The sequence below is a fragment of the Acomys minous genome (genome assembly GCF_964271855.1).
Source record: "Acomys minous genome assembly, chromosome: 12".
Lineage (NCBI taxonomy): Eukaryota > Metazoa > Chordata > Mammalia > Rodentia > Muridae > Acomys > Acomys minous.
Genome location: NC_140493.1, coordinates 56,002,364 through 56,030,052, shown reverse-complemented (window position 1 = coordinate 56,030,052; position 27,689 = coordinate 56,002,364). Strand labels below are relative to the sequence as shown.

The following is a 27,689-nucleotide window of genomic DNA, read 5'->3' as shown; positions in this document are numbered from 1 at the left end:
TTCTTTTCCATCAACTGGACGAGTTCAGGCCCATTCAGTTGGTATTTCTCTATGATGCTAAACCTGCTGCTTTTTTCTTAAAGTAAGGCGAAGTTATTAGTCACCCAATACTCAAAAACAGTAATAGTAAAAGCTGAGTGATATAGTGATAAAGTGTCATCTGTTTATGCTTTTTTTATTTAATACTCTTGGAAGTACCACTGGAGTCCTAGCCACTGTGCCACCATAAATGTGTATTTGATAATGTTTAGATTATTATTTTAAAAGTATGTTTGTGTTTAGTAAACTTGATATTTCTCTCAGTTGTCTTTTAACATGCCAGTGTGTGATAAACTGAAGTCAGTTTATTGGTGGTGAAGAGGGAGAACTCTAGAGAAGTGTGTGTGTGTGTGTGTGTGTGTGTGTGTGTGTAAAAGTATATGTGTATGTATTAATATGTGTATGTATTTGTGTGTATCAGTATGTGTATATGTGTGAATGTATGTATGTACATATGTGTGTGAGGGTGTGTGTTCACTGAATATCAGAGTATGATCAGATACACTTTGATAGAGAATTTTGCATCTTACCATTATACAGTAGAGACATCTTAATTTCTGCTCAGTTGTCCTATCTTTCTACAATATGTATGTGAATTTCATAGGAAAACTCTCATTTTTGTACTTTTTAACTGGGTTCACCTCTGCTGGTCTTTTACTTCTGATTTCAAATATGTGACTTTTTATTTCTCATTGTAATTTTTCTATAAATTTGATCATAGTTGCCCTTTAACAGTAGACATTGAAAATTCTTCTAGAGACTCTTGGAGGTGGACATATAGTATGGGCTATTAATCCTGTTGTGGAATATTCTGCTAAAATACAGTTTAAAGAAAATGATCTATTGCTTGAGCATCAGGTAGCAACACTTATGAAGGCAAATGGTTTTCTCAGGGGTATATGATATTTATTGTCTAAGTAAGGAATGCACACATGGAATATGTTTCCATGATTGTTTTAAAAAATAAACCCATCAAGGGAGCAATTCAAATATAATGAAAATGTTTTGGGAAAAATAATCTATGCAAAAATAAGAAAAAATACTGCTTATGACTGAATAAGTTTCAGCACACAATTTAGAGCCCACCTATTAGTTAGCTTTAGTTAAGCTTTCATAAAGAATCCATGGTCTATCCTTGAAACTACAATTTAAGGTTAGGAATGTAGATTCTGTCATACTTAGCTCAAGATTGATCCTTAAAATCATGGTTACATGTTCTCCTGTTCTACCTATATTCTAACATGTGTGTGTGTGTGTGTGTGTGTGTGTGTGTGTTTGCATGCGTGCACACACCCCCAACCCCACCCCACACACACTGTTTATGTAAGTGATAACTTCTGGACCTCAGCAGTAGTTAATTTAAATAACTAATATTTTTCGAAGACAATGTCATGTGGCATTAATTTTCATCATTTTCTCATATGGCAAGAAATCTAATAAAGGTTGTGCCTCCTTAGCAAAGAATAAAAGCTACAGTTAAGAACACACGAACTTACTCCCATTTTCAGTAACTAGGATCAAAGATAGGTTTGCTGAGAATAAGTATTAATTACTACTTTTGTTCTGAGCTAATACAATACTTGTTCTAATGAAATATAGGAGTCTTTACTTAACACTGGTCAGATACAGTCATCCTGAATCTGTTACAGATTGTACATATCTAATGTGGAATGTCTTCTTTTCAGTCTCTTTACTCTCTGTGATCTAAACCACAATGTAAAAAAGGCTCTTTTTTTTTCCTTACTACACAGCATTGCCAGTAAAAATAACAAAAATGGGCTCATCCTCAAATATCAACAGAGATTTATTTTTCCCAATACTGGTGTAATGGCTTGCTTCTACTTTTTAGAAGGGATAAAAATACCCACAGACCACTGCTGCATTGCAATTGCTGCCCTTAATGCAATGAGTGCGTGACAAGAATTAGGAACAAGCTTCACAGAAGTTCACTCTGGTCTTGAGTATTTCCATAACGCGTAGAGTCTTGTTTGATGCTTCACATCAGGGAGAAAAGGATGCAAACAGAAGTAGTTGACATGCATAGGGAGATGAAGCAGTCCCTAAGTTAGGACTCCAGAAATACCCTTGAGCTTAGATGGGAGCCTGTGCACTAGCACAGAGAACTGTGCTTTGCTGAGGCTCTGACAGGCTTGTCACTACCTCTGCAGTGACTTGTTACTGCAGGTCATTGTCTGCATAATAAAACAGAATCTCTGTTGCTTGTGACACCGAGAAGTGAGCGCTACGTATATAGTTAAGCACTTTTCATTTGCTTACTGTGACAATAGTGAAGGAAGCAGGAATGACAAATGAGGACAGATGTCTTCCTTCTAGCTATAGCTCTTCGTGATTTCAGTAATGCAAATTGTCATCACCATGCACAGACTCCTTAAATCAGGTCCTGAGGAATGACTTTAGAGAGCAAATGGGTTTAATCCTTAAGGAGAAACACAACATATAATATAGCTAGACAAGTCATATTTAAGGATCCATTCTTCTTGTGTATGTAAAAAGCCTCTGTAGGGAAACAGTCACTTCTGAATAAGAGAATGTCCTTCTTGGTGCGGAATGAAGTACCTGAGTGTGTACCAGCATGGCAGAATCATCTAAACCCTGTTCTCAGCATGGGAGATCTTTTAGTTGAACAAGTCAGGCAATATTGTCACTCTCACATCAGCAATAAAAGGAGAATCGAGGTCATAAATATTTCTCAATAAAACACACCCATGATGAATGGTCTGAGCAAAACACAAATGAATTAGAGTGAAGGGAGTTGACAATGCGTGCTTGAAAGACAAGAACTATCATTCTGAGTTGAGGCCTAGATAACAGAGAGGCAGATATGTGAATCTTACAGAAGATGCATTCCAAACAGAAGCAACTTCTACTATGATGGAATGTATATATGCAAAAAGGAAAAGAAATCCACCAAGCAGACAGCGTGAGGAGGCAAATGGACATGGCTCCTTGCTCTTAACTTCCTGTTCCTACTCTCCCTATCTCTTCTGCCCTATTCCCTTCCCCTAGAACTCTAATGCGGGTCTCTTCCTACCCCACTGTCGGGACACAGCCTATCAGGTTTCACCAGGATAGCATGCATCCCCTTTCTCTGTGTACCCACAAGGCCATCTCGCCAAGGGGCAATGATCAAATCCATGGGCACCAGAGTGCATGCCAGAGGTTCAGTGGCAGTCTCCACTCCCCTCAATACTTTTATGTTAAACGTCTTAAAGAGATCAGGTTACAAGGCACATACCTAAAGATAAATATACAGCAAGCCTATAGCCTACATCAAACTAAATGGAGAGAAATTTAAATCAATTACACTGAAATCAAGACAAGGCTGTCCACTCTCTGGGTATCTCTTCAATATAGTACTTGAAGTCCTAGATAGAGCAATAAGACAACGAAAGGAGATCAAGGGGATAAATTGGAAAGGAAGAAGTCAAAGTAACACTATTCACATATGATATGGTAGTATACATAAGTTGCCCCCAAAATTCTACCACAGAAACTCTACAGCTGACAAACACCTTCAGCAAAGTGGCTGGCTACAAAATCAACTCAAAAAAGTTAGTAGCCCTCCTGTATACAAATGACAAATGGGCTGAGAAAGAAATTAGGGAAACTACACCCTTCACAACAACCACAGATAATATAAAGTATCTTGGTGTATCTCTGACCAACCAAGTGAAAGACTTATATGAAAAAAATTTCAAGTCTCTGAAGAGGGAAATTGAAGAAGATAACAGAAGAAGTAAAAATCTCCTATGCTTGTGGATTGGGAAAATTGACATAGTAAAAATGACCATCTTACCAAAAGCAAACTACAGATTCAATGCAATTCATATAAAATGCCTACACAATTTTTTCCAGACCTTGAAAGATCAATTCTCAACTTCATATGGAAAAACGAAAAACCCTGAATAGCTAAAAATAATCCTGTACAATAAAAGTTTCTGGAGGAATCTCCATCCCTGATCTCAAGCTGTACTATAGAGCAACAGTAATAAAAATGGCCTGGTACTGCCAGGGATTCTTATGGAAGAGTTGAGGGACAGAAGGACTTGAATGGGACAGGAGCTACACAAGAAGAACAACAGAGCCAACAAATCAGGGTCACTTTTTCTTACTCTAATTATTCTCAAAAACAGCACTTATCATTCACAAATACCTGAGCCAGATTTCTTACTTTTGAGTAAGAGTTATTCTGAAATAGATCATAAACATGAGAGAATCTTTTAAGTCAAATTCAAAATTTGTGAAAGACAGTATACAGGTACAGGGCTTTCTATGGTTTTGTTTCATAAGGCAGTCCTCTTTGATGACATGAAATGGTTACCCCAGTTCTTAGCAGAAGGCATTGGACTCTGTAAACTTCCAGTGACTTTATAGAAAGTAAATGAAAGAAAAGAATAACAAAAGGATTCAAATTTAGAGGCCTAAGAGGATGGTTCAATTTGTAAAGGGCTTACAAGTGCAAGCACAGGCAGAGTCCAAACGCCCAGTACCCAAGTGATGGTGATAAGTAGACACAAGCAAATCTCTGGAGTTCACTGGCCAATCAGAGAAGCCATATCACTCAATCAGAGAGCTCTAGGTGGGTGAGAGACCTTATCTCAAAAAATAAAATAAAAGAGAAACCATTTGTAAAAGATACTTGATATCAATCTCTGACCTTTGCTTGTACACACACACACACACACACACACACACACACACACACACACACACACACACCAAATAGGTTGAAATAACCTTGATTAAAAGGGTCTGACCCTGTTTTTTCTACATTCTTTGGCTCCTTCAACCTTTTCTTAGTAAATGGGTGAGAGATTTTAAATAGTGTAATAAATATGTATTACATCTGTGCCAAAAAAGTATTCATTTTCTTACGTAGGAATTTTGTGGAATTTTTATGTAGTTGTGTGTGAATGCGTACTTTTGCATTGCTCCTCTTTTCTCTTGCTTCTGTTAATGTATATATAATATTTAGTTTCTCTGCATGAAATCCTTGCTTGTGTTTCCCCTCCTATTGTAACTTAAATATCCAGAACTACAAGGACTAGGAACCACACAGTAAAGTGCTTTTTAGGACTCTATCTTCTACCCAATTCATGTTTACTAAGGTCTTCTAGGTCCAGCCTATTTATCACACCATGTAGTCAACCATGATTTGATCCTATGCTAATGTATTTCATTACAATGAGTCAAGTAACAAATACCATACAAGTAACCAAGACTATACTTTTTCAAAAGATTTATTTTCATTTATGCATTTCTCTCTCTGTGTGTATGTATGTATGTATGTATGTATGTATGTATGTATGTATGTACGTGTGTGTCATGTAAATACAGGTACATGTGAGCCACAGCAAAAATGTGGAGGACAATGGATACTATTTCAGAGGTCTGTTCATTCCTTCTACCTTGCTTTTGAGGCAGAGTCTCTCTTGTTTCTGCCACTTTGTCCTATTAAGTAGCAATCAGCTGATTTTCCCTCTCTACCTCCCATCTCACCATAGGAGTATTGGAGTTAGGATTACAGGCATGAATGACCATATCTGGTTCTTATCCCTGAGTACTGAGGAATTTAACTCAGTAAGTACTTTCGCACTGAGCCATTTTCCTAGACCTACCATCTTTGAGACATCTGTTTCTGGCCTGAGGCCCAGTTCCCCCCTGTCAGGCTGGACTTGCTAGCTAGAGAACTCCAGGGACCAGCTTGTCTCTGCTTTTCCAATACTTGGATTTCCAGCATGAACTCATGCCTGACTTTTTTTAAAATGTGAGTTCTGGCCATCAAAGTCAAGTCCCCGTCATTTCAAATCAAGAGTATTACCAAAGTAACTATCTACTCAACTCCAGTATGGCCATTTTCTTCAAAAGTTTCTCTTTTCTTCTTTTGCCACTTCTAGAGATTGAATCTAGAACCTCATGCATCCTTGGGAAATGCTACTCCATTGAGCTACATGCCCATCAGTTAAAATATCATCTCAGTCAATAATGTAACTCATCACAAAATCTAACATTTAAAGACATTTAAAATGTCTTTTTCCTTTTAAAATATTTAGGAAGACTTAAGGCTGCTCTGTATCCATCAGTAGGATGAGGATGATTTCGTTTCAAGAGAACATGGGATACTAGATAAACAGGAAAGACGTTGTCTATCCAATTTCTAATTCATTGTATAAATGCACCCCTTGGGTTCTTCTGTTCCTTCTTGCTCCTATTTCCTATGGATCTGAGAAATTAGGAGGAGAGCTTTTTGTCTTTGTTGTCAGTTTGTCTGTGACTCTCCAGGCTTTGCCCAGATTATCGCTACCCACAGAATGTTATCTTGATTAAGTTTAGAGTTGCTGTATGAACTATATAAGCAAAACTTCCTTTGAGTCTGTGAGTCTGTGTGCTTTATACAAAATCTTTGTAATAGGCCCTGTTAAAAATAGATGCCTTTAATCAGTAGGGTTGGATAGAAGCCTGAAGTCTTAAAATAGTCTTATGTGTTCTGATTTCTTCTTCCTTAAATGAGTAAACAGAATGCAATCGTTTTAGCAATCATATGTTACAAATCATTTCATCAAAGGTAATGAAATTAAATCTCAGCTCTGAGAATTATTATAGAAGACTTTAACATATGAAGAATTTGACTTCAAAATCCCTCAAGCCCTAATCTTTGGATTTACATAATGTCTTTCCTCTTTCAAGCTTTTCCAGCTGAAAGGCTCTGAAGTTCCAAGGCAAAAGCCAAAATAAATTGGATATTTGTGCAATTTAAAAGTGAATGCGTTCAATATAATGGCATAATCAGAAAACACACAAAAGGGGAAACTCATGAAAATTTTATTAATACTAATCTACTGTTTCAAAATTTCATACCAAAATTATGATGTTCAAAGTTCTTAATGGTTATTCTAAGAATATATATTTTTCTAACAATGCAATAAAAATATTTTAATAGTAGGTTATTAAAAGAAGTACATGCTGCACTTGAAACCAGCACTTTGTTTCCAGAGTTCTTGATCTTTATACTGCATGTTTCTATCATGGAAACTGTCTGCACATTGATGTTAATATATAAAGAGAGTTGAGGAGATGTGATTTGAATTTGTAAAAATAGTAGGGAGGTGAAATGATATTCCATTCTCATGAAAGTTGAATACAAGGCTTGGTTATATAGTTTCATTAAATTAATCATTAGATCAGCTAAAAACTCTTTGAAGCATCCCTTTTAGTTGATTTGTATGCTTTTATATTCAAGTTTGCATTCTTGCACGATTTGTTGTTTTATCTTCCTGTGTTGAAGCCCATTCAACTGTTTATTTACTAAGCACCTACTGTGTGCCAGGCACTGTGTGGGGGTCCCAGGAATAAAGTGATGAAAGTCCCTACATCTGACATATGGAGTCTTTATGTATACAGTAAACAAATGGAGGTGCTGGTGAGGAGAGAAAGTTCTTTCACTCACCTCTTTTCTCTGAGTGACTGTGATGTTTGATATATTAGCAAATTCCTTGGCACATTTCGATGGCTTGGTGTCCGTTCCATGAGAGTCCAGTGAGAAATGGGAGTTCTTTATATTGTGTTAAGGAAACCTGAGGAGGGGAAATGGGTTAAACTTTAATTTCTAGTATTTCCATCATAACATTAGCTATAACTATGGTGGATTTAGTATCTGCCTATACTATTCCCATATCTATAGTGACCTGCTTTTTAAAGTTCAAATTAATCATATTCAACAAGGAATTTTGCTGTTTAGACTAGAAGCTCTAGCAGGCCGTTTTTCCATCATATTTCACCTAGAGTTTGGTTGTTAAATTTCCTGATAGTAAATATCTATGGTACGACGAAGCATGGTTCTTGGAATGAAATCAAGGTCAGGCTCATATTTTATGGCAGCAAGCTGCCTAGTTCTGATGTCCTGTTAACTACTACAATTCTAAACTGCCTTCCCAAAGGATACTTTTATTTAAGCTTTTTGCCATGGTTTGGAAGAGTAAATGAAAATTATAACTTCTGATTCAACTAAAGGAATAAAATGGCTACTGCAAACATGGAGTGAGCCAGGATTGGTGCTTCCTTCATCCCAAGAAAGTTTCCTTGCTTTAATGTATAAGTTCCCAATCTGCCTTTTCTTCTGAATATGAACAGAGTACGCCTGATTTTTTTTTTCTTCTGATTTTTCTTTATAGCTGCTGACTTTTCAATTACACTGTGTAGTCGGGGTAACAAAAGCCCTTAATTTTGCAGTGTGCTTTTTTTTTAGGCATTTGCTCCCCAAAGCTCTTTTTGAGTGAACTGAGACTCCCGCAGAAACCACAGCATCCGCTATGGGAAAACCTGCCTTCTCAGCAGATTCCCCACTTTAAATAATATCCTTACATTAGCTCTTTTAGAAAGCTGGGACACAGATTCTCTAGCAGGAATGAGCTGTGCGAGCCAGAGAAGGCCTGCTGGAAACGACTAGAAGGACTATAAATGTTGAGCCTTTGGAACACACAGTTATCGGGGAACATGCAGGTTCATAGCTGAGTACCGTTTGAGAAATCCTTGGCACCACATGAATCTGAGCAGCTCCTCTTAACACTGTCATTTCCATTTGTTAGTTTTCCCACCCGCTTTCACGGGTGTCTCCTCTCCTACGCTCACAATGGTTTTCTTATCTGAAGTTGCCTCGCACCCTGCATGCTATTATCTAGGTGAGAGCTCCATTGCTCAAGTCTTCATTCGGGGTCTTATAAGGGCTAAAATTCACCTCTACCCTTTAATTCCAAGTGTGAAATTTAGTTCTAAATGTCCTCGCTGGTTTCCAGCTTTACTAAATGGGTAGCCTCATCGCTTTGTGACAATCTCAGTTGAGCCTGCTGCCTATAGGAAACATGATGCCTTCCTCATAATTCTTTATGATCAATATAATGTATAATGCATGACGTTATAGCTGTGTGTATCATACATTATAAATGGCTGACTGCTCACGTTTGCTTGCTTTTGTTTAAAGCAAAAGCTTATATGACATTTAGTATATGACTGCTATTCTCCCAGCACCTTTGCCAAATGTCAGTTGAATCCCTGTGTACAGTTTTTATATTATATTAATATCTCAGTTTAGAAATGAGAAAACTGAAACAACAAGATGTTGAAATTTTTCCCATGTCTAAAAAGCAAGTTAGGGGTAAGGATATGGATTTAGTTCCAGAAAGTGTCCCTATGCCTGTGGTCTTATCCTATACTGTTAGTCTAAGGTGCATAGTTTACCATATGGAAGCGTGGCTTTTACACATTGTTATAGTTTCTTTTCTCGTCACTGTGACAAAAATCACTGTGCAGATGCAAATGTAAAGGAGGAAGGTTAACTTTGACTCCTGGTTACAGACAGACGATTCGCTCCATCATGACAGGGAAGACATGACGACCCGTGTGGCTCCCTCTGCAGTTAGAGGACTGTGAGGCAATAGCTAACTTCTTATGACCTCACATCTGGGCAGATGAGGCAGGTAGCAGAGAGCTGGGGTCAGAACCAGAAGTAGATTTTGCTTTGAAGCCCTGCCCCTAGCGACCTACTTCTGTTACATAGCCTACCATCCCAAAGGACCCACAGACAGTCTAGCAAAACAGCGCCACCACCTGGTGAGAAGACGTTCAAACATCTGGGCCTGTCAGAGACGGTTCACATTCAAACTATGTATATATGTTCTACCTCCATGAATTCCTGAAGCAAAGTGAACATTCCTATTGTACTGTTGTACATTTGATTAACTGTTGCAGCTAGTAACGCTACCATTCAAGGATTATAGTAAATGAACAATAGAGGATTTTTCCCCCCACTTAGGTACAGAACTCAGGAACACAATTAGTCATAATACAGACATAATTTGAACACCAATGGATGGGGGCTAATTCCAGGTAAGAAGTCAAGCTAAATGAAAGTACTAGTTTCTTATACTTAAGGCAGAGTGATAGCATTTAATATTTAGATAACTGGGATAGAAAGATTGAGAGATGCAAAACATGACAGTCAGGGAAAGATGAAAAGCATGGCTTGGTCATACTTGAATGGAAGATTAGTGTCAGAAGGGAAAAACCTCATATAGTGCAAGTATGGAAAAGACCAGACCCATATTAGAAGTGATAGAAGAAGGGCTGCCCGTAAGGAGAGCATCTCCCTGTTGAGAGCTATGGAACAGAGTTGGGAAGGCAGTTGGGCTCTTTGCTGTGATGTGAGTAATGTAAAGCCAGGTTCAGTGACAACTTGCCCAAGCTCTGGCTTTCAGATGCCCGAGCTTTGTGTTAACTGAAAGATGTATGTATTTGGCTCAAGAAGTGAACTGAAACTTAGTCAAGTATTAACAGGGATTCTGATAAAGTATGAATAAATTATTCAAGCGTAAATTTTTGCTGATGAGCCTTTTTTAAAATGTCTAGTCGTGGAGGTATTCTATAAGTTTCTTTATTATTTATTATAGTTCTGTGCCATCACATTTCACCTTCAACATATTGGACCTTTTATGATTCTTATCTGAAATGCTCTTGAGCCTCATTTTTACAAGTTTTTTTAAAAACTCAAAACCTTCCTCACAGTTCCTTATCTATTTTCCTTTCTTCCTTTTGGGCCCCTGAACTCCTACCCTGCTCCTGAATTATACTTTTGGTTCTTGTCTCTACAAATAAAAAAAAAAAAATAAACACATGCAAATGAAATTCTGAAATATTTGAGGACTCTTATAGAAATGTCACATTGTGCACCGAGCAAAGGACTCCTTTTAGCTAGACCTATTATTCTCCACACTTTCTGCAAAATCCGCCTTCCAGATGTACACAACCTCTGACCAACTGCACTGTGCCTCCTACAGGTTTAATGCTGATCTAACATTAAGTAGTATCAAAGGATCCAAGGAATTTTCGAGAAAAGAAATCATCCCTTTACTTGATCATAAAGAGACTAGAACTTCCAGAAGTGGGTGTTTCCTGTGTGAGTACCAGGCGAAGGACTATCACAGAGGACCTTTACCTGATTTCATGTTTTATGTCCGTTTTGTAAAAAAACAAACAAACAAACAAACAAAAACCAAGTCTCAGGACAATGGTGGACGTTATTACCAGGATAACCATGTATAGTGGAGTACCTGAGGAAAGGAGTAGCTTAGTTCTTTTCTGTTCACAAGTGAAAGAACAACAGAACGCAAGGATTGTGAAGCGGCAGCCCATTTGGGGTGCCAAGCGAATCAGGAATGTGTCTTTACCCCGTTCCTTCTCTGCATCCAAGTTACTGACACTCTTTTTTATTTTTATTTTTTGAAATGCAAATTTCGCTAAATGAAAATCCTTTTGGTGCCTACTAAGAGACTATTTTTATGTCTTTTTTGTAACGTTTTACTATCACAGGATATTTTATCTCTTGCACACACCTACATATTCCATTATGCTATATTTACAATTATTTAACACATTTAATTAAGAACATTGTTTAAATCTTAGAAAGGCTTCTCCCTTCATGGAATTTGGAAATGAAGGTAGCATTTAGCAAGTTTCCTTGTCAACTATAATAGTTGAGTTTAGAACTCCTAGGGAGTAATTCAGTTGCCCACACAATTCTGCTTTCTAAGAATGTGCAAAGGCTTGTCTTAAGCAAGCCAGAAAGCCAGGGATTCTCTAGGTGTCAACAGTAGAAACAAAACACATCACCCATCAAGACTTAGTAAGGAAAGATGTATACTGAAGAAGCAGAGAAAACAGAAAATGCTAGTCTTTTCTTCTTCCTTTGGCCTTCTAGACTCTAACATCTTGGTCTCAGCTCTTTCCTGGGAGCTTTAAAATGGTGGTGAGCCACTTTGAAGTGTTCAGGTAAAATAGAACCTCACCAACTATTGTACCTACCACCTTATAAAATGTAATAACCATCACACAAATTGTTATATGTTTGTTTGATTACTTACTTGTAACTAGTCTCCCTTCAGAGGAGTAAGTGCACTGTGGTGGTAGGTAGCTTCCCTTTCTGCTTACTGTATGTCCCTGCTGCCCAGACAGTACATGGTAAAGTAGCCTCTCAGTAGAAGAGTAAAGAGCCCATCCTAGTGCATGAAAAGTAGCCGTCCTCCATTGGAGAACAATTTCACTGTCCTCTCTTAGTCTGGGGAGTCAGGAAGACCAGGAATTTCATTCTAACCATTTCCACTCTGACTTTTTTTTTGTGTCATTAGCCGTTAAGTCACTGAAATGAGTAAGGTAAACAAATCACTCAGTTTCTCATGGAAGTAATTTAGTGGATTATAGCATATACTTAGAAGCAAAAATCACGCAATAAAGTTTTCAAAATGCTAACGTAATGTGCTCAGTGCTTAGATGACATGAAAAACGTTATTAAAAGACCCAGCAATGTCTTCATGTTGTCATCTATGTAATAATTTAGCAGTGGCACTCTTGACACTATAAATTTTGTATATAGTTTTTCTTGTTTCTTTGTCTAACAATAAAATATGAATTCCTTTTGGAACGTCCCGTTGGATCCAGTTGTGGATAACAGCCACTTTGGTCCTTTCCAGTACTCCTGGAAGATGTCAGTCAGAAACACATCTCAATACAATCCCCAACCTTTTCCCTTGCAGAAAGTTTCCTGCTTGTGAGGAGTGAGGAATACTCTCCTACAGCACGTTTCTCCAATTCCTCTAGGAAAAGGAAGTGTCCTTTGAGAACCGCATATTGCCCCTTGATGCCAGCACTGTCATCTCCAGGACTGGAGGGAGAAGCTGCCCAATTTGGTTAACTGTTGCCTAATTTGTTCTTCATTTACATGTGCACCATGTGTCCTTTTTTGTCTCTTTTGATTTGTTTTGCTTTGAAGTCTACTTTTTTTTTTTTTCAGATATTAAATGCCTACATCAGCTTGCTTCTTAGGTCCATTTGCTTAGATATCTTTTCCATCTTTTTATGCTGAGGTGATGTCTCTTCTTGATGTAAGTGTTTCTTCAATGTAGCAGAAGGGTGGATCATTTTCAAATCCATTCTGTTTTTTTTTTTTTTAGTCTGTTTCTTTTTATTGGGTAATTGTGACCATTACTGTTGAAATACATCAATGATTTTCCTTCTTTCGACTTTGCTTGTCTAGGGTTATTTATTCCCTGTGCTTTCTTGGTTATAGCTAACCTCCTTATATTGGAATTTTTCTTCTAGCACATTCTCTGGGGTTGCATTTGTAGATAGATATTGTTTAAATTTGTTTTTTTTTTTCATGGAATGTTTTATTTTCTTTGTCAATTTTGTTGTAAATTTTTGCTGAGTATAGTAGTCTGGGCTGGCATCTGTGGTCTCTTAGAGTTTGTCAAACATCTGTCCAGGCCCTTCTGCCTTTTAGATTCTCCATTGAGAAGTCGGGTGTTAAACTAATGGGTTTGCTGTCTTTACATGTTGCTTTTCTTTTCTCTTGCAAATTGTAATATTTTTCTTTGTTCTGAACATTTAGTGTTTTAATTATTATGTGCAGAGGGGAAGTTTCTTTTCTAGAACAGTCTAATTGGTGTTCTATACCCATTTTGTTCATTGTTAGGCGACTTCTTCTTTACCTTGGAGAAATTTTGTGGTTTTGTTGAAAACATTTTCTGTGCCTTTGAAGAAACCCGGGAGTTTCTACTCCTTCCTTTTCTCCTATTATTCTTAGATTTAACTACTTCATAGTGCCTCAGATTTCCTAGATATTTTGTACCAGGTTTTTGTTTTTGTTTTTGTTTTTTTTAGATTTAGCATTTTCTTTGACTGAGGTGTCCATATCTCTTATCAGGTCTTTAAGGCCTCTTGTATTCATTCTGTTGGTGACGTTTGTTTCTGTGTTTCCTGTTCTAGTTACTAAATTTTTATTTTCAGATTTGCTTCAGTTGGGGTTTTCTTTACTGATCTTATATTCACTTTCAGGTCTTGAACTGTTTTATTCGTTTCCTTCCACTCTTTTGTGTTTTTATATGTTTCTTTAAGGGATTTATTAATTTCCTTTTTAAGGATCACTGTCATCTTCATACAAGCTGTTTTAAGGTCTTTTTCTTGTGCTTCAGTTGTGTTGGCATCTTCAGGGGGTTCTGGGGTACAGTGAGGACATAGGGTCCTGGCTGATATTGATTGGGCTTTTTATTCTGGCCTCTAGGCATCTGGGATTAGGAAAGACTGTAACTCTCAGTGTCGATATCTGGTCTTCTCTTTGTTGGCTGAGTGTTTTGGTTTTTGGTTTCTGTTTCCTCTCTGGGTCTCAGGAGAGTATGGTGTCTGTGCATTGCGTGGTAGGAAATTCTTCTGTGGCCCTGATAGGTGTGGCTACTCTGTGTCCCAGGTGAAATGTCTTTGGGTATTGAGAGCCAATGCCTAGAATTGGATGTGCAGGTGCTGTTTTTAAAACTGTTTTTAATTTGGGGTTTCTTAATGCTTCTACCTCCCTTCCAGGCCCCCATACCTAAGTAAGAGAGAAAAAAGGTTAGAAGGAACAAGTAACATAGACCTCTTTATACTTAGTGCCAGCTGGCTAGGGTTGCCAGTTTTGTTTTGTTTTGTTTTGTTTTGTTTTGTTTTGTAAATACCAATCTCAGTCATCAGGATATCAGCATCAGCCTTCTTCCTTGTCTAGTTGTCTCCTTGAAGTCTGTCTTGCTCTGTACCTCTGTCTGTATCTGTGTCTGTGTCTATATCTGTGCTTGTGTCTGTGTCTCTGTGTCTGTTTGTCTGTCTGTCTGCCTCTCTGTCTCTCCCTCCCTCTCTCTCCCTCCCCACTCTCCCCCCTCTGTCTCTGTCTGTCTCTCTCTCTCTCTCTGTCTCTCTGTCTCTGTCTGTCTCTCTGTCTGTCTGTCTTTCTCTCTCTGTCTCTCTCTCTCACTCTCTCTGTCTGTCTTTCTAGGTCCCTCAAAGCAGTCTTCCTCTCTCTGGGCTCTGATATTTATACTATTTCAGAGTCCTCAGAATTAAGCAAGCTAACTGCAGCTGGCAAAGACCATGTCCCTCACTGACCCACACAAGGCAATTGTCAGCTGTGGACAAACTAAAAGCAGTTCCATATTACATATTTGGGATTAAAACAAAAATGTGCTTACATGGCATAACTGAGATTTTAAAGAAACCAAAAACATTCACTACAGGAATTGACCTGGGAATGTGGCTGAGGAGGTTCACCAAAGGAAAGAAAACAGATCATTCTGTTAGGATCTGCTTAGTTAGTCCCCTGGGAATAGAGGCAGTGAGTGAGGCCACAGCAGAAGGTCTACAAAGGAGCTAGCAGACCTTGGACTTTGAGGAATGGGGGAAGTTACGAAGATTTGCAGTTAACCTACTTACTGTCCTAGTCAGAATAGCCTGTGAGTTCACATGGAGTGTGCCCCCTAAAGTTGAGGGCTGAGATGAGGCAAAAAAGGGAATGCAGGTGGCAGTAGGAGCTATAGGAGATGAGAGTGTTGTGGAGGGAGGCTACCGCAGGTGTTCTGTGCAGAGCTGGTTATGAGACTAGGGGGTTGAATTTGGATGGGCAAAAGGAAAGGTGCAAACCTGCAGTCAGGCTACTTGTTTCCCTGGCTGGAGTGCATTTTGCCTGTTTTGAAATTTATGGGGAAATTTCTGTTCCCATCGCTATGAAAAATTCTATGTCACAGACTTCAATAGCACTTTTGTTTTCTGTGTATTATAAATACGCTGGTATGAATATTCTCAAACATGACTTCTAGTTAAAATATAGAGATGCATACCTTGGGCCTTGGAGACATGGATAAACATTTCCCCAACATGATCCTGACAAAGTGTTCTCCCACTGACACATGGAACTTCCCGTGACTCTGCATCACCACAGTTGCAAGTATCTTACATTTTAGCTACCGTCCTGCATGCATTCTGAAGACAATGTGCTTTCATTCTACATTGTCGCGTCCTCCTGCCGGCAGGAACGACGCAGACACCAGGATTCTTCTCAATCACGCTTTATTGGGAGCATCCTTTGAAGCTGAAGCTAAAGACCCCAACTGCCTGTGAGCACGCCGCTTAAATACTGTCTGGATGCGGCGTGTCAATGTCTCATTGGTTACATTCGGATGCCTTATTAGCATATCTCATTAGCATGTCCCATTAGCATGCCCGCATTAGCATGCCCGCAGATGAGAGGCTGTGTTGGAGTACTTCATTTGCATACCCCTGTCGGGAGGGGTGCATTGAGAGGGCTTATGTCTGCGCATGTGCGGGAGCTGTAGCAACTGTAACAGTTGCCACCAAGTGGTAACGGTCGCCGCCATTATCTGGTGTGGCCACACCTTACATCTCCCCCTTATTTATTTTATAAGAAATGAGCGAAGGGAAATCAGTCTGATCAAGGTTGGATCATCATCATGGCCATCTGATCGAGGACCAATGTGGGGATAACACTCAATGCCGTCCCGTGTGCAATGGCAGAATCCCCGCGGAGTGCAATGGCCATTGAGCATTGTAGGGGAATGCGTGCCTTCCGACGCAACGGAGAAAGGGAAGAGGGAGGCTCATTTTCTTAGGCTTGCAAGCCATACTTGAGGAGAGGCACCTTGCTCAACCGCTAGCAATGCTTGGACCATAAGCGTCTTATCACGGGTGTGATTTCTTTTCATCCGACATAGTAACCAGAGACAGAACACACTGCCACAGACCATGACGGCTCCAAAAATTCCTACCCCCACCCATTCCTTAAAGTAGGAAAATGCAGAATGCAGCCAAGAGGTAAATTCCCCAAGGGTCAAAGGTTTCAATCGAGTTCCATTCAGATGAGCGATTTGGCTCAAGAGCTGTCGGGATAGCTCTTCCGCCTCCAGCGTCCAGTTTCCTTTTGTTATAAGTTATGTTCTATAGCCTGGCTTGATTACGTCTTTCTGTGGGATCAAAAAGGTTCGATAATGCGGAAATGTCCGTAGACGCTCCGGCATTGTTATTCAGCATCCATTGGAACCAGGGCCACCCCTCATCGCCTCCTGTTGTGTTGTCTCAGGTTCGTCAGGAACACCAGGAGGATCAGGAGACTGGTCTTTGATGTATTGCGACGTAGCATCTTGTTCCTCCTCTTTGATGATTCTTGTAAGTCTTTCTGGAACCCACACTGGATCACTTTGTTCCTGTGGAAAGATACAGACAGCTCCCCTGGATCTAGCGATTACTGGATCCGGGCCTTTCCATTGTGTTGTTAATACATCCTTCCATTTTATGGAAGGGAATTTGGTAAAGGAGGTATCTCCATGACGTTCCGCTGCCGTCCGGTCGGCAGAATCAAGCGTCAAAAAATTAATAGTAAATAGGGCTAGTGATAATTGATTCTTGGGGGTAAGCCCGGAACTTATTCCCCCTTTTTGTTTTTGTAACAATTCCTTTAGGGTCCGATTTGCTTGTTCTACAATGCCTTGCCCTTGAGAGTTGTATGGTAACCCAGTAACATGTTTGACTTGCATGGTGTCACAGAATGACTGAAAATCTTTAGAGGTATAGGCAGGTCCATTGTCTGTTTTTAGTTCTTTGGGCTTGCCCCATGCCGCCCAAGCCTCCAGACAATGAGTAATAGCATGAGTCGTCTTTTCTCCAGTAAAAAGGGATGCAAAGATTATCCCTGAGCAGGTATCAATGGACACATGTATATATTTAAGTTTTCTAAACTGTGGGACATGTGTTACATCCATTTGCCAGAGGTCTCCAGGATGTAAACCACGGGGATTAATTCCTGTGTGAGGAGGGTGATGAAAAGGCACACAGGTGGCACAGTTGGTGACTATATCCCTTGCCGTGGCACGGGAGATTTGAAATCTCTTTCTTAGGGTTGCTGTAGGTACATGGTATAGGGAGTGAAATTCTTTGGCTGCCTTGACATTGTCTAGCACTACAAAGGCTATGGATCTGGTAGCAGCATCCACCAATCTATTGCCTTCGACCATAGGCCCAGGCATCATTAAGTGTGCTCTGATATGTTGTACAAAAAATGAGTGGCGTCAGGACCATATAATCTTTTGAAGGTCCCTTAGGAGGTGTGCTATTGGACTTCTGGGATAAATGTTTCCCGCCATTTCTAGGATGCGCACTGCATTAACTACATAGTGGGAGTCAGAAATCAAGTTAAATGGTTCAGTGAACTGTTGAAAAACAGCATAAACCGTTTGACATTCCACAACTGTGGAGTATTGGGAGTGAACTGAAGTGTGACTGGTTATTGTCCTGATACCATATAGGCTCCCAATCCTGTCTTAGACCCATCTGTAAAAATGTCAATAGCATTCGAAATAGGCGAATTAGCCGTCATCTGGGGGAAAAGGACAGGATGAGTAGACACAAAATGTAGCAATGGGTCCTTGGGGAAATGGTTGTCAATCTTACCAGGGAAGATTGTTCTCAAAATTGCCCAATCACCAATGGTGGCTAACAACACTTGCAGTTGCTGAGCATTGTAGGGAGTAATAATGACATCAGGACATTCTCCAAAGTGGGTTAGCAAGACTTAATGCCTTGCTGAGCTAATATTGCCCACCTTTAGGGGGTTTCTGTTTACTAATGAACTGAGGATTACATGAGGGGGTGCCGACGGGGTTATTCTGTACGGCCCATATCTCTCCTGCTCATATTGAGCAGCTGCCTCCTCCAAATCTTATTCTTCTTCAGTACTTAGCTCTTTCTCTCCACTATGATTCTCGGCCTCTGATTCACTACTTAAATGCAAGTCAGTGAACTCATCGAGTACCAGGTACAGCTTATTGTTAATTTTCTTCTCCTCCTGCTTTTCGTTTTCTTTTTTCTGAGCTGCTCTTTGACTATATTTTTTTTTCTTGCTATTCCTCTCCCTTTTCCTGTTAATTCCTTCTGTTTCCGACATACTATCTTGGTGATTAGCTAACATTTGCTGACTGTTTTTGATGACATCCTCACATTTCTTATCTGCTAGGCAAGCACGTACCAGGCGCCATAAAGGTTTCGTTCCTGCCCGCAGCTTTTGATCTTCTGCTGCTCTGTCTATGTCTCGGCCCAATTTATCCCAACTAGCGAGGTTTAAAGCGCCAGAGGGCTCAAACCAGGGGGCACCTTGCTGTAATCCCTGAATAGTCTGTTCTGAGACTTTCAGTTTGTGTTGTTTAAGAAGCTCCTGCACTGGCTTGAGGAAAATTGTAGAGTGCTGATTTCCCATTTTGCGCTTTTTTCTACAAGCGGCTAACAAAAGGGTTGCCTGCCGAGTTGTTTACCTTGGTTCGTTGGGCCTCTTATTCCTAACAAAAGCACTCTTTACTCTTTACCCGGGCGGCAGCTCAAAAAGAAACAGCACAGCAACATTGCAGCTCAAAAAGAAACAGCACAGCAACATAGTTGCAAAATCAACCCAGCATCCAGAAGGAGGTCTATGCCAAATGGAGGCACGCCCTTGAGGGGAGATTTACTGGTACCGCTGCCTGCCGCTCCGCGCATTGAGTCCTGAATCCTCCCGGGGTCTCTTGATCCCAAGGATCTTCGCAGGTGTCGTGGTCCGTGTTGTTCTTGAAATTCCCGGGTTTCAGCACCACTTGTCGCATCCTCCTGCCTCCTGCCGGCAGGAACGACGCAGACACCAGGATTCTTCTCAATCACGCTTTATTGGGAGCATCCTTTGAAGCTGAAGCGAAAGACCCCAATTGCCTATGAGCACGCCGCTTAAATACTGTCTGGATGCGGCATGTCAATGTCTCATTGGTTACATTCGGATGCCTTATTAGCATGTCTCATTAGCATGTCCCATTAGCATGCCCGCATTAGCATGCCCGCAGATGAGAGGCTGTGTTGGAGTACTTCATTTGCATACCCCTGTCGGGAGGGGTGCATTGAGAGGGCTTATGTCTGTGCATGTGCGGGAGCTGTAGCAACTGTAACAGTTGCCACCAAGTGGTAACGTTGGCCGCCATTATCGGGTGTGGCCGCGCCTTACACTACATGTCTCAGGAATAATGTTGTTGAACATGTGCATTTGTCACTGGTTTGAGTAAAATATTTTTCTGGGTATTAAAGTAACAGGTAGTATGGAAATAAAATAGTAATCATCTCGCTTATAATTAACTGATTGAAATGTATGATGCAGCTTTCATGAAGGAAGCTGTTCTAGTAGAACAGATTCCTCCTTCAGGTTTTGTACTAGGACATTTAATTCAGTAGTCTTACTGAAGGCAAATTATGAACAAGACCCTCTCCTGAAAGGCATGAAGCTACTCTGGCCCATGTCTTCAGAGTCCACCTTTAAGCCGAGCAGGGGCTGATGCTGCACTAAGGAGTAGAAGCCAGAGCTTTGGGAACCCTAAATATATGATGAAGGCCTGAAAATATGCATGATTTTTAGGATATTACATGTTGTTAGTTGCGATAATCATAAATAATGAGGGGGATTGTTAGATTTCAAATAGGGAACTAAGTAATTGTTTAAAAATGGCACATTCGCTTTCAGAAAAACCAAGGGGTCAATTGTAAACTGAGCTTAAGAACTAATATTATTAGTTGTGTAGCTTAAAATGTTTGAATGTTTGGATTTAAATCATCATTTGCCAGTAATTTTTACAACCCCAAAAATCTACATGAGTGCAAAAAAATATCATGTGGATAATCTTTGACTTTTCACACTAAACCTTATCTTCTCCTGAAAAAACGTAGAAGTGAGGCAAACACCCATTGCTACTGGGTATGTGTAAAGAAATGGTGTGAAGGCTACAGGTTTTATCATTAGCATTATATAGTACATTAAGGTAAAACTCACTCCTAGTTGGAGTTGAGGAGATGGGTTAATGGATAATGCCCTGGCCATGCAAGTGTGGGGACCAGAGTACAGATCTTAAAATCCAAATGGGCCATGTAAACTTGCCTGTAATTCCAGAACACAAAAGACAAGAACAGGGGGCCCTAGGGCAAGACTGGGAGTGAGACCAGTGGAGCCTACATGCTCTGTGTTCAGCATGATATCCCACCTCAGGAAGTAAAGTGCTTGCAGAACAGTCGAGAAAGATATTGATGTCAGCATGTGTTATGGTTGTATGTGGGTACATATAATGTGCACCAGCACACTGCACGTGTTATACACACACACACACACACACACACACACACACACACACACACACATCAGACACATGAGAAAGAAAAAGAAAAGGAATTAACATGTTAGTTAAAATATGAACATTTTGTAATATTTTTTTCTGAGTTGGAATTACTTGCTTTAACTAAATTTTAGTGGAGTACTCCTTTTAGAAGTGAATGCAATGATCAGATGCAGGTTTAAAACAGTCTTTGCTACTTATTCCAATCTGACCTTAACCTCAGGATTCTTCTGAGTTAACTTCTGGTGTTCCAGTTATGAGTATGGCCACCAAGGCTGAGTCAAGTGCATCAATTTCATCTGACCATCATCTGTTGTTTGCTATCACTAAAATTACAGAAATCCTTCATCGCATTATGTTTTGGTATATCTTTATGAGCCTTTTGTAATGATTAGAAGACTTTTCCTAATTAATTTAAAGCTAAATTTTCTTAAAATGTTAGAGGGAAGCTTTCTAACTTCTAAATAGACCAGGTTCTAATTTAAGGCCAAAGGTAACTATAGAGCTAAAACTAAAAGGTCGTGATGAAGATAAGCACGCAACACGCATCTCTTGAGTCAGTATTCACAGTGTGTGGTGTTCCTTCTTCTATAGGCTGAAGAAAAAGTCCCAGTCAGTGGATATTACTGCTCCAGGGTTCAACCCTCTGGGTGCAGGGAAGCAAGCCCCACAAGCCAGCAAGCCCCCAGCAGCCAAGACTCCCATCATCGAAGAAGAGCAAAACAACTCAGCAAACACTCAGAAGCATCCTTCCAGGAAGAGTGAACTGAAGAGGTTCTACACGATTGGTGAGTGCCGGGGGTTTTATAAGTGAGCCAGTGCCACTTGGACAGCTTTGTAGATGCAGGATCTGCTTGGTTAAACTGTTCCTTGTTGCATAAGTGTGAGCCTTTCCAATGGCTTATGTGGACATTTTCTTATATGGTCTAAACAGGGAGATAGAAGATGGAAAACTACTGAAACCTTTAACAACGTTAAGTTAAAAAAAAAATGGGCTCAGTGGCCATCTCTATCTAAAGACAAGAGAAACAATTCTTTTTCAATGTTTTACTTTAAGTGTTACTATTTTCACTTTAGCCATCCTCAGCCCACACTGTTCTTATATTTTGCTTTTGTTCCTTTCATTTTCCCTCTGGGCTTCTAAGTCTCTGACCCTGTTCTGTCAGGTTGTAAAAACAGTGGCTGATGTCAGCCTTTCGTGGAGCCATGAAGAAGGGAGAAAGTTATTCTGTTCTGAGGAACGGCAAGTTACATTGGAGGACTGTTTAGCCTTCCCATGCTGCAAAGTTTGGGGAGACAGAGTTCAAAAATAATCATATCAGAAATTAGTAGGCTGCGAATGTGCACTTGGAGGTCTTAAGCTCCTATGTCCCCAGACTGAAGAGTGTTCAGTAATTTTAAACTTTGCTGTGACTTAGATAGTGGGACTAAGCAACTTGAGCTGAAAACTTCCTTGTGGCTGCGTTTCCAGCAGGTCTTTGGATGAATTAATTTTTCAACAATAACAGTTTTTAAAATTTCAGGTAAATTTGAGACAAAGGGTATATACATGGCTACACGGAAGATAATGATAAGTCGTGGGCATCAAAAAGGAAGATGGTGGCTTCTTGGTCCTGTGTGCTCCTTTACTTGAGGGAATTTGGTCATGTTTTAGTCTTTATAATGGTAACTTGGGATTTAATAAATCAAAATTCTATTAAAGATGTTGAATATTTCTGGTACCTACAACCCCACAACTTCAATATGGGCTGTTTGCCTGAAGATGACAATATTTTTTCCGATATTTCAGACTTTATATCTAGGAAAGTGGGTTTTTAGTGTTAAAGTCTAGGACATACTCAGTTTTCTTTGAGTCTTTTCTTCCTTTGAGCTTGTTGGCATGCCTCATGCAGGCTGGGTGCTGTTTCAGAATTTGCCACGTGAGACTTCTCTGGCTTGCGCCCACTTCAAATCCTCGTCCTTGGTCTTCTTGTAGCTCCCTCTGTTCTGATTAAGGTTTTCAAGGCTTGCTTTTTAGCAGGTAGGAAACATGGTGTTCTTTGGGGTACCTATCACCGGATACTTTTGATTGATGAAAGACAGTGCATCCGACAGGTGCATATTTTCACTTTCAAAAGTTATGTTAGCATAGTTCAAAAATAATCAATCAACCAGAAAATACCATACAGTTTATGTCACTGCCTGCTTGCTAGGATCCTTACCTCCTGCGCTCCATCACAAATGCAGCCTTCTATACTTTTCTGATTTATGAACTGATTAAGACGAGTGAGTGCTTTACTTTCAGAAAATCAAATTTATCTTACAAATGTAATATTCCTTCTAAATATGACAGCAAGGGAGGGATACTAACAAGCTTGACCATAGTGAACACAAGACCAAAGCTATAGAAAATAGAAATCTAAAAGTTGACATTTAAATTCAGAAAACAAGCTGTGGCTTATTTACTTACTTGTTTATTTATCGTGTGCATGCATGTGTGTGTGTGTGTGTGTGTGTGTGTGTGTGTGTGTGTGTTGGTTACACTTACCTGTGTACGCATGCTTGTGCACATGTGTATTGGGTAACTTACCTGTGAGTGTGTACATGCTTGTGTATATGTGTACTGGGTGCACTTACCTGTGTGTTTACATGGAGATCCAGAGGTTGACTTCAAGTGTCTCCCTTTATTGTTCTTGATGTCACTTCATGACGCAGGGTGTCAACAAGACTGGCCATTCTCTAGGATCTGCTTGTCTCCTCCAGCTAAGTGCTGGTGTTCCAGGCGTGTGCTGCCCCACTTGGTTGGGGCTGCTGGAGATCTGAGTGTTCATGCTTGCACTACAAGCCCTTCACCCCCCTGAGCCATCTTCCCAGCCTCATGGCAAGTTCTTAGTTACTGAATTTGCAACAGTTTGATTTATTATCAGTATCAAATGACACATTTAAATGCTGTGTTGAAGGAGTTGTTTGAATTCTCAAATTTATTGTGTCAATATCACCTCTACTCTAAATTGGCCCTCAAAACCTTGGTTTTAAAGGCTAAAATATATCACCTATGTGCCTGAAAGTTCTATTCATAAGACAAATTCTATCTCAGTGTCCCTTCATAAAAAACACTATCAGTACAAAACAACAGCATTTAAAAGTTCCATCTATGTTACGATTCTCTCGAGGAACAGAACAGAAAGAATGAATGCATATTTGAAGGAGATTTATTAGTGTCCCTTACAGGCTATGGTCCAGTTAGTCGAACAATGGCTGCCTACTGACAGAAAGTCCAAGAATCCTGTAGTCATTCAGTCCACAAGGCTGGGTGTCTTAGCTGGTCTTCGGTCCACCCCAGAATCCTGAACAAGTAGGCTGTAATACTGCTGAAGTAAGGAACTCTGCAGCGTGATTGAGGGCAAGCAGGCAAGCTGCAACCATTTCTTTGTTCCATGCTCTTTATCTAGGCTGCCAACTGGAAGGTGTGGCCCAGGTGTGCCTCAAAAGATCAGGACGAGGATGGGCATATACCCATCTCTGAAGATCTAACCAAGAGAGCACCCTCACAGCTGTACCCAGCCACGCAGACTTTTATAGATGTAGTGGGGTTGAAAACCATGGATGACCACCACACTGTGTATTAGTAATTTCCAGTCCATTCCAGAATAAGTTAAGCTCTTATGTCCTATGTCAAGTAGTCCTCAGAACAACTCTTATGTACACTGTCTTTTCAGATGAGCCGTGTCTAAAAGAAGTAAAAGAAGGAGCCATAAGTCATATATAATAGGGTTTGCAGACAAAATTCACTTAATATTTCCTCACTTATGAGTCAAGTTTGTAACTGAGCAAGATGCCAGCCAGTCCCCACAGGAGTTGACCAGAGACATTTCTATGCATGGCATAGTGCACTGACATTTTAGTGCTATATAATCTTACGGAAAGAAACTGTACCAATCAACTTTTATGCCAGGCATTCTGTGCTTTCCTTGAAAGGTCTCTTTCAGTGAGTGTTTCAACTCAGGGTTTGCACAACTGAAAAATACAGGGATCCCTCTGGTGGCACAGGACAGTACTACAACTATGTTAATCTATGGCATGCCACAGTGTTGCAGTCTCCTTATTTCAGTCAAGCTAGGGGAATTTTCCATAACAAGAGCTAGAACTATTTGAAGTCCCTCTTTAGGCTAGTGAGAGGTGGAAGTAGTTTCTCTAGAAATTGATTTTTTATCTCAATTATCTTTTACAAGCTTCTGTATAATACGTATGTCCTATTTTGTGCACATGCCTGCCTTATATCCTTAGTTAATCCTACTAAAAGATGTTTATTAAAAGTAACATTGTATCAAAATCTGCTACCATGTAAACTCACTTTTTATGAAATAATCAGTCTTTGAATACATATTAAATTTTACTTATTTAGACCATATATTAGTAAGGGGAAAGCTACTACTCTCTGTCTATATGAAACACCTGGAATTTCATTTGAACTTTCAAAAGTCGAAAGAAGTCACCAGGCCAGTACTGTGTCTCAGGTTAGAGCATTTTCTGCCAGCCTTTCTCACCAAGTGTAATTCTGAGCATATGATTTGGTCCTTACTTTTTCAACTGAGCAGTAGAAGAGTTGGACGAAATGAGTGTATCTCTGCATTTTCAGCTTGAGGTGCAGCAGTCCACGTGGGCAGCTGGGATTTTGTTCAGGGTATCACAAATGAACACACTTGCTAGGCTGGGTGCTTCTGTGGATTAGGAAAAGAGATGCCTCTAAGCTCCCCCTGTTGGTGGGATACAAATCCTTTCTACTGTAGAACTCTGCTCCTGTTTTCCTGGCTGGTTGCTCTGCAGGGTCCTCCCTTAGCTCCAAGAAGCCGCTTGCACACCCTGCCACCTAAGTCACTCTGTCTCTATGCCACGTCATTTGTGTCCAGGTCTCAGGCTCTCCTGACTTCCTATTGCATAGCCAACCAAGAACATTTCCTGTTCTTAATGGACACCTAAAATCAGTCCAGACCACGGTTTTCTGCCCACATTACACTGTGCTCAGCACTGTGAATGGGACGAACTTACTCCCTTTTATAGGTGGGATGCAGAGGGGCAGGCGTCTGGAGACCTGCCAGAATCGTGTCTGGGAAACTTCACTCACCTCTAGTGAATGCGTGCTCAAATACAAACACAGCTCAGACACATTTCCCTGAAAATACTTTTTATTTGTTTATTCTTTTATTTTTTCTTTTACTTTCTTTTTTTCTTTTCTTTCTTTTTATTTTATTCTGTATTTTTTTCTGACAGGGTTTCTTTCTGTAGCCTTGGCTGTCCTGGACTTACTTTGTAGACCAGGCTGCCCACGAACCCACAGAGATCTGCCTGCCTCTGCCTCCCAAAGTGATGGGATTACAGGCTTGCATCACTGTGCCTGACTCTCTGATGTTTTTATTCCATTCCATTTTGTTTTTTAAATAGAATTTCATCTCACTAAATTGATTTCATAGTCTCTTAATGACTTATTTGTGGCTCAAAGTTGGGGGTGGGGGGGGAAATCACTGGACTTGTTAGAGAACCTCCAGTGCCTAAAACTATTCCTTTAAAAAAGAAAGTCATTAATTAGAACTAGAATAATAAGTAAAGCATTACCTTAGTGGACTATCTTTAACAGGTAAATAGATAAAAAAAGAGGAGATTTTTTCCTGTTGCAGTTTTTGTTTATTCTCAAGTATATATTAAAGGTTAACAATATATATTCAACAAATGCATCCTTTGAAAGTATGACCTCCACTTAAGGAATGTGAAACAAACTTAAACTTAGTAGTAATTCTCTATTTAGTCTACCACTCTTAATTCAGAGAATCATATGTATAGACTTCTGAACTTTTTTTTTCTTTCAGATTTGGCATAACGATATTGAAGAAAGCTGTACTTAGGGAATCCAAAAATGAATGATCTCTCTCTCTAGGGCTCAAGGAACTCTGTGATTGATTCTTCTTGGCTGATGAGAGCTAGAACTCATGCATCACCATCAGCTTCTGTGGCTGTCGCTGAAGGGGCTAGTACCCTTTTCCACACTTAGGATGTTTACTTCACAGTCAGAATTAGCACAGCTCTTGGGCAGATAGATGTGCCTGCCATCAGTCACTGAGTGAGACACAACATTGACTGGTCCTGACTGTTGCCTGCTGTTTGGAAGCTGTACCGGGGCCACTCTTAGAATGGAGCAAGAATGAGACCCAGGTCTGCTGTCACCTGAGACATCGTGCTTGTCTATGGATGGAGAGGTGGGCGTGGCAGGGGTGGAGGTAAAGCAGTCATCTCTGGCCGGTTTCAGGGCACACCAGGGAGTAGAAAGCAAGACAGAATCTCTTCAAAGTCTTCTTCGTGAAGGAGAAGGAACTAGTAAACGCACAGGAGTGGGCAGAGGAGACTGGGTTGGAGGGCTGTGAGGTTGTAAAGATGCAGAAATGCATCAGCTCACAATGACGTGCAGAGATTCTTTACTGCTTCCACAAGTAGCCCAGTACCGCTCTCCTCTTTGGCTTTATTAACGACCCACTGCCCTGACCTTCTTGTTTTGACATACCTGCCTCTAGGAGAAGAGAGGGTACAGTGCATGTTGGAGGGCTAAGTTAATGTTGGGGAGGCCTA

At 40.2% G+C, this 27,689-nt stretch overlaps 1 protein-coding gene across 2 annotated transcripts in view; it reads left to right on the top strand.

The window, feature by feature from the left end:
• Positions 1-27,689, top strand: part of OXR1 (oxidation resistance 1) — a 325,549-nt gene that overhangs the window by 96,982 nt on the left and 200,878 nt on the right. For both annotated transcript variants that reach the window (XM_084747931.1, XM_084747932.1), the window contains one exon: positions 21,687-21,880. In XM_084747931.1, the coding sequence (XP_084604057.1) occupies positions 21,687-21,880 (194 nt within the window). Of the gene's footprint in view, positions 1-21,686; positions 21,881-27,689 lie in introns of those variants that run through there.